General features: G+C 44.5%; 2 protein-coding genes and 1 long non-coding RNA gene across 5 annotated transcripts; 2 read left to right on the forward strand and 1 right to left on the reverse strand.

Annotated features, from left to right (window-relative positions):
• tmx1 (thioredoxin-related transmembrane protein 1) lies at nucleotides 1–4752 on the reverse strand. 3 transcript variants are annotated; one of them, XM_019872581.1, is made up of 9 exons: nucleotides 4351–4752; nucleotides 3465–3580; nucleotides 3348–3393; nucleotides 2650–2778; nucleotides 2402–2447; nucleotides 1550–1651; nucleotides 1406–1469; nucleotides 1113–1201; nucleotides 1–980 (listed from the first exon to the last, which is right to left on the reverse strand). In XM_019872581.1, exons 1-9 carry the CDS (start codon nucleotides 4515–4517, stop codon nucleotides 270–272), a joined length of 1470 nt encoding a protein of 489 aa, XP_019728140.1. In that variant the 5' UTR covers nucleotides 4518–4752; the 3' UTR covers nucleotides 1–269. The 3 variants fall into 3 exon arrangements, with proteins under 3 accessions (XP_019728140.1, XP_019728141.1, XP_019728139.1); XM_019872582.1 differs by having other exon boundaries at nucleotides 1–968; nucleotides 1104–1201; nucleotides 4351–4749; XM_019872580.1 differs by having other exon boundaries at nucleotides 1–1201; nucleotides 4351–4747.
• Nucleotides 4753–6096: 1344 nt separating this feature from the next.
• Nucleotides 6097–6806, forward strand: LOC109517220 (uncharacterized). The gene is made up of 2 exons (XR_002168504.1): nucleotides 6097–6205; nucleotides 6719–6806. It is a non-coding gene; the product is annotated as an uncharacterized LOC109517220 (long non-coding RNA).
• A 330-nt stretch (nucleotides 6807–7136) lies between these two features.
• On the forward strand, nucleotides 7137–8441 carry LOC109517219 (galectin-8-like). The gene is made up of 4 exons (XM_019872245.1): nucleotides 7137–7232; nucleotides 7417–7502; nucleotides 7579–7762; nucleotides 7994–8441. The coding sequence occupies exons 1-4, from the start codon at nucleotides 7218–7220 to the stop codon at nucleotides 8138–8140; spliced, it is 432 nt and encodes a 143-aa protein (XP_019727804.1). The 5' UTR covers nucleotides 7137–7217; the 3' UTR covers nucleotides 8141–8441.
• Nucleotides 8442–14115: the final 5674 nt, after the last annotated feature.

Consider the following 14115-nt stretch of genomic DNA (forward strand, 5'->3'; position numbering starts at 1 on the left):
TATATACATAAAATGAAACCTTTATTTAACCAAAAAAATAACAATAATAAAAAAAGAAAGGATGCATAGCTGAAAACAGAACACCGCAAACTCCCAACGGCTCCAAAAGCCTCCCAACGCTCAAGTTTTGTTCTCAGGTGGAGCCGCCAAGGCGCCCGAGGAAGAGGAGGAGGAGGAGGAGGAGGAAGAGAGGCGCTTTGTAAACGTCGTTCGAAGTGTGAGGTTCCTCCCACTCGACAAGGGATGACGTGACGCTCCACTCCGCCCCTCTAGGTGTCTTCCTCCTCCTCTTCCTCATCTTCTTCCTCTTTGCGGCTGGGCACTGCCCGCTTCCTCACGGCCTGTTCTTTGGACTCGGGGCGGCCTTCGGGGGAGGCCCTGCGGGGCCGCCGCGTCCTCCACGCCTCGTCGTCTTCCTCCTCCTCTTCCTCATCTTCTTCCTCTTTGCGGCTGGGCACTGCCCGCTTCCTCACGGCCTGTTCTTTGGACTCGGGGCGGCCTTCGGGGGAGGCCCTGCGGGGCCGCCGCGTCCTCCACGCCTCGTCGTCTTCCTCCTCCTCTTCCTCATCTTCTTCCTCTTTGCGGCTGGGCACTGCCCGCTTCCTCACGGCCTGTTCTTTGGACTCGGGGCGGCCTTCGGGGGAGGCCCTGCGGGGCCGCCGCGTCCTCCACGCCTCGTCGTCTTCCTCCTCCTCTTCCTCATCTTCTTCCTCTTTGCGGCTGGGCACTGCCCGCTTCCTCACGGCCTGTTCTTTGGACTCGGGGCGGCCTTCGGGGGAGGCCCTGCGGGGCCGCCGCGTCCTCCACGCCTCGTCGTCTTCCTCCTCCTCTTCCTCATCTTCTTCCTCTTTGCGGCTGGGCACTGCCCGCTTCCTCACGGCCTGTTCTTTGGACTCGGGGCGGCCTTCGGGGGAGGCCCTGCGGGGCCGCCGCGTCCTCCACGCCTCGTCGTCTTCCTCCTCCTCTTCCTCATCTTCTTCCTCTTTGCGGCTGGGCACTGCCCGCTTCCTCACGGCCTGTTCTTTGGACTCGGGGCGGCCTTCGGGGGAGGCCCTGCGGGGCCGCCGCGTCCTCCACGCCTCGTCGTCTTCCTCCTCCTCTTCCTCCTCTTCGTCGTCGTCCTCCTCGCCGTCGGCCTCGTGCTCCTCCTCCTCCTCCTGCTGCTGTTGGAGGAGCCAGGCCTGGTCCCCCGTTTGTTTCTCTGTGCGTCAGCGACAAGAGTGAGGCGTTGACGCTGGACTTTGACGGCCAACCGAGTCGCCATGCTTTTCAATTTTTGGCTATCGGCAAAACAATTTGCTGCCTCCGCCGGCGGCAAGAGTCAAATTTGGTGCCGTTTTGAAACAACTTCAAAGATCTAATCATTATTCTGTCCTGCAATGTGTTTGAAAACATGAAAACTTACTCTGATAGTAGTCTGGCGAGAATCGTCGCGATGGGAAAACAAAGTCGGCGATGAACACCAGCAGCTGAAAAACAACAATAGCAAATATTGTGTATGCTACTTTACAAATGAATCGAGAGAGGAAAAAGTTCCGTTTTTGCTCACCAGTCCCAGAGCGAGGCCGGAGAAGAGCGTGGCCAGGCCGAAGATGACGTATGAGCCCCACACAGGAATACCCAGTTGCTCCGTCATGTAGTTATGACAACGCTGGGAGAAAATCAACAGTAGCACGGTCGGGTATGATGATCAGTAACATAGAATTTGCTTGGCGTGTCTATAGCAGATCCACAAAAAAAAAAAAAAGGACTCAAGCCAGTTTCACTTAAAAACGTTGAATTTGGGAGGCCTGTCTATCAAGAATAGAGCCACAAAAAGTCACAAGAAACCACGGCCAATAAGATACAGGAAGTCGGCTATTTTGGTTCATATCAGCTGTTTAGCTCAGTAACGTTCAATAGATTATTTAAAAAAATAAATTCAGCCCCCCAAAGTCAGTTTCACTTACCGATATGAAATTTTGTCTCAGACAAAAAAACCTACAAAAAACTGTGGCAATATGCGATTCAGTAGGGACGTCAAAGGATTTGAGTTTTCGACACCGAGCAAAGCGATGACGTTTGATGAATCACCCTAAAACACAAACGCTTATAACTCAGCTCCTCCAGGTGAGAACTTGACCACAACTCCTTGAAAATTCAGCCCCCAAAGAAAATATCACCCAAAAAAAGTGTCAAAAACCCAAACACATAAAATATGCCACTTTGCTCTGAACAAGTGATTTTATTAAAATAATTTTACCCAGTTCCAAGGTTCAGTCGAGACTACCTGAAATGTTGCTTTTTTTACCGCTTCCCCTATCAATTACGATGTCCCACATAATCTAAGCAACTTTTCTCCTCGAGTCTTATTGTACTCTCAAAGCGCCTGTCTAGATCTTAAAACGTGGAGAAAACTTACTCGGATGAACATGGAGAGCTTGAAGAGAGCAGACATGGAATTCATTCTACAAAAGATGACACAAACAAAAGACATTAATTGGGACATGAACACAAACACACACACAAAAACTATACAAACAAGGCAACAGCAGAGCCAACAGGACAGACATTTGATAATATTCTTAAGACAACCAAACTCTAGCGGAACCTCTTCAGTCAGAACACCCAAACGTGGTTCGACAAGACAGAAAAACGATGCGGACTCACAGAAAAGACGAGGGTGCGAACCAGGAGGAGACCGGCTCCACCACACTCCACTTCTTTTCGTCCACAAAGCTGAGGAAGTCGTCCTTGGTGCGGGCGCCCTGGTACTTGCGGAAGACGCCATCTTTGCAACTGGAAGGCGCAACAAAAGTAACACCAAAATATAAATAAATGCTAATGATATACAACATAATAATATTTGTTTAATGCTTTATTATTATTCATAGTTCAGAATGGTAGTAAATTTAAAAAACACTCGAAGTGGATAAGTTGCGAAAATGTGTCTTTTTAATGGAAAACTACAAAATGGTTAGGCGTTTGCTAGTATAAAGGAAAACTAATTTATCTCAACTTCAATCAGTCACTAAACTTATTAACACTGTGACCAACCAAACAAGCGTGAGGTAAACATGAGTCAGTAATTCATCAATCATATTACAAGAATAATGTAAAAACAAACGTGTGGCTTTACTGGTTGAAATTTTCTTGTGTCATAAACTAATGATATGTAAATGTGGACTTCTTAGGCACTCAACTTATCGAGACACTACATTAATAAATATACACACACATATAAAAAATTTTTTAAAAACTACCAGCCGACCAAAATAAACACTCCACCCCTCAAACCCTAAATTACCGGCTTAGTATTTTGAAAATTGCTTTCTACTACAGTATATTGTGACCGCAGGAGAACTTACTGGTAAATGGTCGGAAGTGACGTAATGATGAATCTGCCACTAAGACCTTTCAAGTGAGAAGGACAGCAAGTTTAGACTCAGTAATAAAACCATAAAGTGCTTTTTGTGGGGCTCTACCTGGTTGCTCTGTGACGTCCACCTTGGCTATGTTGACCCCCATGTCCTCCCCCCAATCAGCAAACTCCTTCCACACGGGTTGGAGCTGCTGGCAGGCTGGACACCATGGCGCATAACTGCCGGGTGGGAAAAATACTTTTAACTTGTTGAGACCCGAACCTCAGGCCGACGTACTAACCATTAGACTACAAGTAAAAAAATAAATAGACTGCTACCTTGTACATATTGTTAGCCTATAGCACAACTAACATAGCTTAACAAGACAACTTACAAGTTAACTAAGCAAGACGAAATTAACATTTCATTTTGGATTTTTTTTTTTCATTCATCCATCCATCCATCCATTAACTGAACAGCTCTTTATCCTCACAATCCTATTTTTCTCTCCATTTTTGGGGGTCACAAAAGGAGGTGGAAAACTTTTTTTTCTGGTTAGAGAAAAACATTGACTCTTTCGTTAAGTTTTTTGCTTGTACAGTATTATCACAGAAAACATGTTTTAGGTTGCTGTAAAACAGCTGGAAAATGGAAGTCATGTGACAGTGAATGACTTAACATTTAACAACTGCTTCGTCTACTGTTTATCAGTCAAAGAGATGTGCAAAAACGCTTGTATAGCCTGCAAGGCCGGAATTCGAAACTTGAATGTTAAAACAAGGATCATACTGCTAGCTTGAGCGTATGATTAGCCGGCTGGTTGGCGAAGCTAACGTAGGCGAGCAAGACAACTTCCAAACATTGTACCATAGCATTGCTTTCGGATTGCTAACAGTATTTTAAATGAACAGTTGCAAAAATGTTGAATTGCAAAAAGTTAGACGGCAAAATGCCCTCCGGTGTCCCACCCTCCAAATAGCTAGCTGACTGACTTGGCTAAGCTACTGACAATTCAATCATCCACTCTCCGGTCAGGATGTCCTCCCAGTTGCCGTCGGTGACTTCCCGGAGGGTGTCCCGCTTGGCCTCGGTAACCGGCAAGGACGCGAGGCACACGGTTAGCAGGAGATAGCATATCGGTGAGAGGTGTTTTGGACCCGGACACGAAGGAAACATGGTGGCGCTCTCGACCGCTAAGCTAACCAGAAACTGACTCCTGTAATAATGCGTTTGAGTGCAAATCCGCCCACTTCGATTTGTTCACGTTCGGGTCAGACTTTGGTTCATTTAACTCGAAAATGACACGATGAAAACCTTGAAATAGACAATCATGAACGTTGACAGGCTTTAATTCGCCATTATTGGCGCTCGTACCGCGTTCGTCATTTCGGAGTCGTTGGTTTTCAATTTTAAAAGTTCCAAGTCGAGATAACAGCGGACACTACGAACGATAAAAGACGCTGGTCATAGACCCGTAGCTCAACCGTGCACATAATAAAGACGAAGGATTGTTTTATTTTAGTTTGGATGTCAATTAGTCAGCGCTATCATAGAATTATTTTAGTTTGGAGTACACAAACCTCATATCGGTCCTTTTTCCCGAAGTACATGAACGCATCATTACGATACAGTACACCTTAGTACTGTACCTTATTAAAGCTGCCATTATCATTTGATTTTAAAAAGCATCTTAATGTGCATACAGTCAAATGTAAATCCCGATCCCCAGATTTTGGCATCTTGCCAAATATAATAACTTTGCAAAACGCTGTATTTTTATCCACGGCTAACGTGAGTAAGATAGGTTTTCGGTTTCTTTGGTTGGACCCCAGAGGAACGGTGGACGATTGGTGAGCACATCGGTGCAGAGGTCAAGGGTTAGATTGCGGCTCCGGCCTTCCTTTGTGGAGTTTGCATATTCGCCTCGTGCCTGCATAGGTTTTCTTTAGATACTCCGCTTTTCTTCCACATTCCAAAAACATGCATCACAGGTTAATGGGACTCTAGTCTAAATTGTCCCTTGGTGAGATTGTGAGTGAATGGTTTTTCAGTTATGTGTGCCCTGCGATTGGCTGCCGACGGATTTGCGCAGGCCCAGGGAGAACATGCAAACTCCACACAGGGACCACCCAAGCTGGAATTGAACCCACGACCTCTGCACCTTGAGGTCGACACGCTAATCATTGGACCACCAGGCCGCCTTCTTGTTATGTATTAATATATAAATAGATCATTTTTTTAATATCAATCAGAAAAGGAAATTAATGTAATATCTCCTCTTAATTGCTCTGTAGTTGTTGTCCTGACCACCCAAACATTCGTCGGTGCAATATATAAATAGATAATTTTTTAATATCAATCAGAAAAGGAAATCAATGTAATATCTCCTCTTAATTGCTCTTTAGTTGTTGTCCTGACCACCCAAACATTCGTCGGTGAAATCCGTTTCAACCTTGCACATATAAGCGTTTATTACAATTTGACCCTATCAAAACCTTCTGGTTGTGCTTTGTGACGTCCATGACACCACAACGTCGCTTCAGCGAAAGCCACTGCGTCTGCACCTCGCATGCTTTCATTCAGTCTAATTATGTTACACTCGTTTCATACTTCAAAACGTCATGCCTTGGTACTTTTCGTGATTAAAGCATCGTTAAGTATTTCACGAAGGACGAAGAGCAAGGTGAAGTGTGTCACAAAACAAACGTTAAACGACAGAAACTCGCCCTTGGTCGAGGGGGGGGAGTCAGCGTGCAAGTCGAGCTTCAGAATCACGTCCACCGGAGAGGATGGCTGCGCAAGACTCCAATATCACTTGGGAACTGTTTCCTGGGCGTAGTAAGATGCAGAAACAGAAATGTTGCGTGAGTTCCGGTCTTTTGTTTTATAAGCCCTTTTAACATCCATCCATCCATATCCATTCTCTGTACTGCTTTCAAAATCTACTTAAAAATAATCTGGAATTAACTGAACTGTTGATTGAACAAGACCTCCCTGACTAGATGCAATTAACATTTGATTACATATCATTTTAAAACGAGAAGAACTTTGGTCAACTATTGGTCAAGTTACGCCTGTTTCTTCTTGGAAAAAAATGATTGATCGTTGTTATTCACTCACCAATATTCGCTAGTAAATTACCTACTTAATCGTGACTAGTCACATTTTCATTTAAAACCACAGCGCGTATTCCGAGATCAAGATTACAGTTTGAACATTTAATCAGCGATTCCTTCGTATGCCAGTAGAGGGTTTCCAAGTACCACACTAATACTCATTGGCCGAGCATGACCGTGTTTATATTTGATTTGAATGCAATTTACTTGGAACAAAAAGCATGACGTGGACAATAATGATCCCACTTTTTGCCTTCTCAGGCAAAAGCGAAGACCTGGCAGTTGGCTTTCCTGGTGGGGATCTTGATCCTGGTGTCAACATTCAGCCTGTTCAGCATAGTCTATGACAGAAATAAAAAACGGTCTGAAACATTGGTCATCAATGAGGGCTATGCTTCAAATGACAACAACACCAAGGTAAGCCTAAATTTTACCAGCAGTTGCCAACATTCCAACTTTTTCGGTTGACCATGACCGGAATGACTCAAAATCGACATACTTAGTGCTAACTGATGCTAAGCTAATGAAGTCAAATGCTGTTAATTTCAGAATTTGACCGTCACTGAACAACTGGGACTGACCCTTGCTGGAAAAATAGCAGTGAGTGGTCATCTCCCGGACACGACTGAAAGGAGTGCGAGGCCATGACGATGCTAACTGTTGTTTTCTTTCGCTAAAGAAAAACGTCAGGACAACCTTGGCCAGAAACCATTACGCTGAGAACACCAAGTATAAAATCAAATGCTGGCGCAGAGTCGTGATGAAAGCTGATGGAGTGAGCCACAACCCACAGACAAATGCTCACAAAGTTCAACCCCACTCCAGGAGCAGCTGCTGACATCATTTGCTAGGCCACACCCCTTAAAGGCCCACATCCAATACACAAATACTACAATACAGTAATCACATTTTACAAACACCATTCACGTGCAATTTTCCAACCAAATGATTTGTTACAGGATGCTCAAATGGGGGAGCTGGTTGGAGGTCTCCATGTGGGCCGTAGCATCGCCATCAGGGGGCGAGTCAAGCCATATCCAAAGAGGTGCAATACTAAGCCACCCACATCCCTCACAAATAAGCCTGCCACCATGACACATTTTGGTGCTTTTGTCTTTCAGTTTTAACGTCGACCTCTTGATGGGCAGTAGCAGCAGCAGCGACGTGGCACTGAGCCTGAACCCTCGCATGAATGCCACCTCAAATGAGGTGGTGTTTGGACGCAACTCCTTTCTGTCTGGTTCCTGGGGTGTGGAGGAGCGCAAGCTGGACAAGTTCCCCTTTGCACCTGGCTTCTACTTTGAGGTTACATGAATTCACTGTTACTCTACACACACATCTATTGCAAAAAATATTTCTCGGGTTAGCATTTTACAGGCCTCATATGTTCGGGGTTGAAATGTTGGTATGTGCTCCTTACGTTCCTCCCAAGTTCTCAACATGTTGGCTTCATTGGTCACTCGAAAAACTGTCAAATCATACGTTTCCCTGTTGAAAGTCGCTCAGATGCCTTACTGCTGTCTTGTTGTCATTCAGATGAAAATCCACTGTGGCGCCAATGCGTTCACCGTGTCCGTCGACTGCGTCCGTCTCCTGGAGTACGAATACCGTGTCGACCTGGACCGGATCACCCATGTGAGAGTGTTCGGCGACTTGAATCTGATGTTCGTCAAGCTGAAGTGACTTCATCATGGCAACGTTTGAAGCGCTGCTTTCTGTTCATGCTTATATCTCATACTATCCATATAAAGGGTTATTAGAACCCACTCTTGACTTTAATGATGTAAAATGGCAAGAGAAATTCAAATGAACAACTTGGAACTATGAAGCTCCAGAAGTTGAGGGTTCACGGTGATCCTTTGAACTTTTTCTTGCTCAAATTTTATTGACAGTTTATCCATTGTAAAAAAAAAAAATTAGCAAAAGTATGTTGTCTATTACACTTGTGAATTCATTTATGCCAATAAAGAGTGTGACAAAAGTATGTTGTTTGGCAGCATTGTAACTCCTTTTTTTTTTTTTGAAGCCAGCTACTCAGCTAGTTTATTACCAATTCAAACTAAATTCCTGTGAAGGATTTTGGAGGGTGTTTGAGCATGAGCTTAGCTAGCTTTTTTGCAATCAATCCCGGTAGCTAGTTAGCAGTCACCTGTTCATTCCATGTATTACGGTGGACCCCCATTCTTCGCTTATTGGGGGATAGGGTCTTTTTTTTTTTTTGGTAATGTTTATGATGATTTGTTGAGCTAGCTCTTCCGTTTCATCTCGCTAGCTAGCTCGCCGCCACCCAGTCACCTGTTCAATCCACGTATTACAGTGGACCCCCGTTTTTCGCTTCATGGGGGATAAGGTCACTTTTTGGAGGTGAAGATCAAAATAAAAATATGAAGTCAACTTGTTTGTAATGTTTATGCTCATTTGTTGAGCTCATGCGTCACACATTTCCCTTTGTCACCTGGAAAAAAAGTCATGGAAACTAATTGAAATGTATATATAAATGCTTTACATATTTTTGAGTTTTACATATAACTAAATGCTTTAATGTTGTAGGGGGTGAAACTTCCAATAGAGACTTGTTATGTGTTTTGAATAAAAAGCGAATGATAAAAGATTGGAGGGATGTTTAAAAAAAAGCATTTGCTACAAAAACATTCAAAACATTTTTTTTAATGTGCACATCTGACACCGATGTGTCAGGATGAATGATCATAATTATACGATTGATCAAAATAATCATGAGTATCATTTTGTCTTGTAATCCTGCAGCCCTACCGTGTAAGGGAGAACAAGATGAAGTGCATTCCTTCTTCCCTTTGGATGCTGGGTTCATCAATTTCACAGCGAAACAGCGACAAGAATTCCGTTGTGATGCGGGGATATGGATCTGGCACCGTTTTTGACACGAAACAGCAGGAACAATTAATCTGCAGGCCGAGAGAAAAGCACACAGTGTGTGGGCAGCAGCCGGGATCGCAAAAGAGGAACGTGAGCAGGCCTTACACGTGCAGAGTCGCTCTCCATGTCTCGTGCACTCCAACCTCCGCGGGGAATCTGCGCTGCAATTAATAGACTAATGTTGTTTTTTTTAATTATCGAAACTGATTTGGCACTGCTGTGAAACAAGGCAACAGCCCATTTTCAGCCCTGCTGAAGCACCCCTGAAGTAAATCCAACCCCATTCGAAATTTGACCATAATATTTTATTTACTCTATGTCCCTATTTTACAAGCGAGAGAACTGTTACAACCATACAATACTTGGTCGAAAAATAAGATGTTATCATAATAATAATAATAATAATAAATTTCATTTATAAGCGACTTTCAAAACACTCAAGGTCAACAAAGGTGCAGTAAATAAAGTACATACATCACAAGATTCCTCCCACCTCTTCTCAATAAGACAACCAGAGTGCACGTGTGTGCCATCTTCCAACCACATAGAGTAGTTTGAGTGAACTAGGGTGGGGTGGGGACATGGTAAAATTATTCTTCCTTTCCCCGAGGAGGGAATACTCGGTCACAGTGCCGCCTGTAAGAGAATCTTTCATTGTGCTCCATTTTCCTACACCTGTACTGCTTTCACGGGACCAAACAAAAGCGGCGCTTCCATGCAGCCTGCAAGTAATAAGAGCTGACTCCATTAGGCAGGTGGGGGTCCTCCTGGGGAGGTTGTGTGTGGGTTGCAAAGAAATGAACACACTCTGGCCTTGTTCAAACCATTTTGCAACCGTGTCGCTGTTGGGGAGCAATCTAAATGTCTTATTTCGATATGAAGTTGCTCTACATTCATCACGCCATTGGGGGGTCTTATTATCTTCCCTGAACTGACAAGTGATCCTCCTCCAACCCCCTTGCAGGCATCCACGGGAGGACCGAGGTTTACTAGGTACCCACTGATAGCTCTACTTATTGACTACCCACCCCCAAGCCGAAGCAGCAGCAATCACAGCACCCTGGGGAATCATGGAAGAGGCGGAGACAAGCAAAACCCAGCTACGGACACCACAAAGCACATAGTCAAGCCTTAGTGGAGACCTCACAGGCAAAATCCTAATACGAGCGCGGTCCAAAAATGTAATCCTGTCATATTTGTGCACTCCTTTTCACAATTTCACCTACTCGTGTTTTTTTTTTCTTGTGGAATCAATACCAACTGTAGCTTGCTGAGGCACATTTATTTGTAGTTCAATATCATTTCACAGTGCCCAGGCGTCTTCATGACATGTTTGTGGCATGCTTTTGTGAAAAAGCCCCAAACGTAAGGAGTAACGGAAAACGATTTGAATCGGAAAATCGTTTTTGATTTACTGTAAGAGATGTGAATGCATCAAAACGTTTCGCTTTCAAATGCACAGTCCTCTAATCGTATTGCACCCCATGTATCAAGCTACGTATCGAATCGTCTTCTATTGGAGCGACACATACTTCAGGCACAATTTCAGAAGTAGGCAGATGAACAAATCACTTTAATTTGTTTAATTTCCCTTGATGGCTGGGCAGCCCTGAATAAAACAGTGAACTCTGTTTCCCATAATCTAGAGCTGTATGTCCCCTTCAAAGCTTTAATGTCATTTTAACGATATAACTTCGTTCAGTTGGAGGAAAAACACCCACGACACAAATACATCATGTTCTGAGGCTGGCGTCTGCGTGGGTGTGGGTCCGAGATTGCTCCGTGCCACCCAGCTCCTCCCACAGTATTGAATGCCTCCCACGGCTTCCGACGGCCTCTCAAATGGCAGCTTTTCAGTGTGCGTCATGACTGATTTGGACCCTCTTCGACATCGGCCATTGTTACAAATCGCCTTACGCAAGACGGTTTTCTGTTTTTGGCTTGATATGAGTAGTACAGGCCTAAAAATGGAGTCCCATGTGGCTACAAAAACATACCAAAAAAAAACCAGACAGAAAAGCGTAATGTATGAAACGCTTTCACATCCTTGCTTTCAGACAAAAAATGATTTTGTTGGATTCGGGCAGGAGCTGAACTTAGCAGAATTACATTCGAGATGACAACTGAATTTTGAACTGTGGGTCACCGATCATACACAAACAACAGTGCTAAGCGTTAAGCTAGTCACCACACAGATTTTGAACTGAACGTTGCATAGCTGAGTATAACAACAGAACACCTGCATGGGTTTTATTTGTTTTTTTCAATGATCAATGAACTTCTCTATTGTGTGCTGGTCGTTTGCTCACAGTGCCAAACCTTTGGGCTTATTTGGACCCTCGACCGTAGTTGCATGTTTGCTCTAGAGTACTCACCGATACTAAGTATTGATACCACTCGTCGATCTTAGATGAAACAAAGTGAGTCGCCAGCACCGTACTGCCCTATGACTCAAACACGTGGCTAGTTTCTCTGAGCAGCCACCGATGAAACATTTTCATTTACGCTTTCACATCCTTGCTTTCAGACAAAAAATGATTTTGTTGGATTCGGGCAGGAGTTGAACTTAGCAGAATTACATTCGAGATGACAACTGAATTTTGAACTGTGGGTCACCGATCATGCACAAACAACAGTGCTAAGCGTTAAGCTAGTCACCACACAGATTTTGAACTGAACGTTGCATAGCTGAGTATAACAACAGAACACCTGCATGGGTTTTATTTGTTTTTTTCAATGATCAATGAACTTCTCTATTGTGTGCTGGTCGTTTGCTCACAGTGCCAAACCTTTGGGCTTATTTGGACCCTCGACCGTAGTTGCATGTTTGCTCTAGAGTACTCACCGATACTAAGTATTGATACCACTCGTACTTTTGAGGCTTCAGATTTCAGTTGTCACAATCACACGCAATTATGACAAAGATGTTTCTTTCTTTCTGACACACACAATGATTCACAGATGTGTCAGATTGCCACAGTGTAGCGCCAACTACTGGCAAGGAGGACTTATTGATGTCTGATTTATTTATTTATTTTTTTAACTTAAGGAACACATGTATCCATATTGAGTGACTAATTTGCACTATTGATATGTCGTGACTGAACGAGATAGTATGACTTGACTTTTTGATTTGCTGATCCCAAATAATGACTTGTCTGAAATTTAGTGGACGAACTTTGACTTGAACATATGTGACTTAACCCCACCTCCAGAACACAGGGATCTAATTTAAAGGGACATTTATTCATCTTAATGGAATGACGTCCGGTTGTCTTTTTGAGAAAATGCGTTACATTCAATACACGTATGCACCGCGTGAAGCAAGCGGAAAATCTCAAGAGATGCGGAACGCTTTGGCGCGGTGCACTTCTTCGCGCCTCTCGACGCCCACATAGCGTTGGTGAAGCCTCTAAATGACCGGCATCCTTTGGCTGTCGCATGCATAAACGCGGAGCGTGGAGATTTGAAGAGAGTGGGAAGAGTGCAGCATTTGCGTGTGTACTCGTCTGTGCTGGCAGAGTGGTCACCATGGCAACAGCCACCCCGGTCAGTTGGATCAACAGGAAATGAGGAGCCAAATTATCAGAAAAAGGGGAAAAAAAATGTCCTCATTTCGCACAAGGAGGCTTCAAGGCGGACACAAAAAAAAACTTGAGAATCAACTCCGATTTCGAGATAGTGGTTGAGTGTCTGGTTTCCTTGTTCCCTCGCTTTTCAGGCCTGTTCCGCATTTCCTCACTGGCCTGGTTGATGACTTGCTTCTTCGTTTTATCATTTCCCAGGCCTACCAAACTTGCTTCCTCATTTCCTCCCTTTCCATGCCGACTGGCGTTTCATCACTTGCCTCGCTTAGACTCACTCAGTTCCTCGTAATACTCTTTTTCCTTGTGTGACGCAGTTTCCTGGCCTGCCACCTGCTTCCCCACTGACTCACTTCCGGGCCGACGCCACGATTCATCACTTTCCTTGTTGAGCGCTTGCATCGTTGTTTCCTCACTTGCTCGGCCCACGCACTTTTCATCATTTTCCTCGTCGATCACTCGCCTCCTTGTTTCCTCGCTTCCCAACCTACCGCGCGTTTCATCAGTTTCCGAGATGAGCACTTGCTTTCTCCTTTCCTCGCTCAATTTTTCACTTCCCAAGGCCGACCACATTTACTCACTCATTGGCTCACGGCCTGCGTCGACTGCTCACTTCCCCCGTTTTCTCACAACACTGGCTGACCCCAGTTTTTTGGTCTCCTCACTTGCCTGCCCTACAACGGGTTTGATCACTCGCCTAGTCGATCTCTCACTTCCGCGTTTCCTCACTTCCCGGGCCCGCCCCTCATTTCCTCACTATTGGGTGGGTGGATACCATCAAGCGGTGTTCCAAGTGGAGCAGTGCTGACAGGGGGTACAAAAGATGTCATCCAAGGGTTTATTTATAGCTAGGATGCTATGCACCTGCTTTCCCCCCCACCAATTAGGGTACAAGTGCTCTTATTCTGTGCATTTGCTGATGAACTATGTTGAGTATGGCTTTGAGGGGAAAAAAAAAAAGGAACGAAAACGGGGTTAAAGTCTTTCGGAAAGCAACACAAGGCACTGTTTTAACTCAGATTACTCAGAGAACAATGTCATCATGCAGCAGGCGTCAGCGAGAGCAATGTTCCAAAAATCACTGGCGGTCCTTCTTAAGCAACATTTGGTGCGAATCAACATGAAGCTCCGGGGAAATATTGTTTCACGGATCAAAGTGCCATTTGTTGTTTGTGGAAA

The sequence above is a fragment of the Hippocampus comes genome, unplaced genomic scaffold (assembly GCF_001891065.2).
Source record: "Hippocampus comes isolate QL1 unplaced genomic scaffold, H_comes_QL1_v1.1 scaffold92, whole genome shotgun sequence".
NCBI lineage: Eukaryota > Metazoa > Chordata > Actinopteri > Syngnathiformes > Syngnathidae > Hippocampus > Hippocampus comes.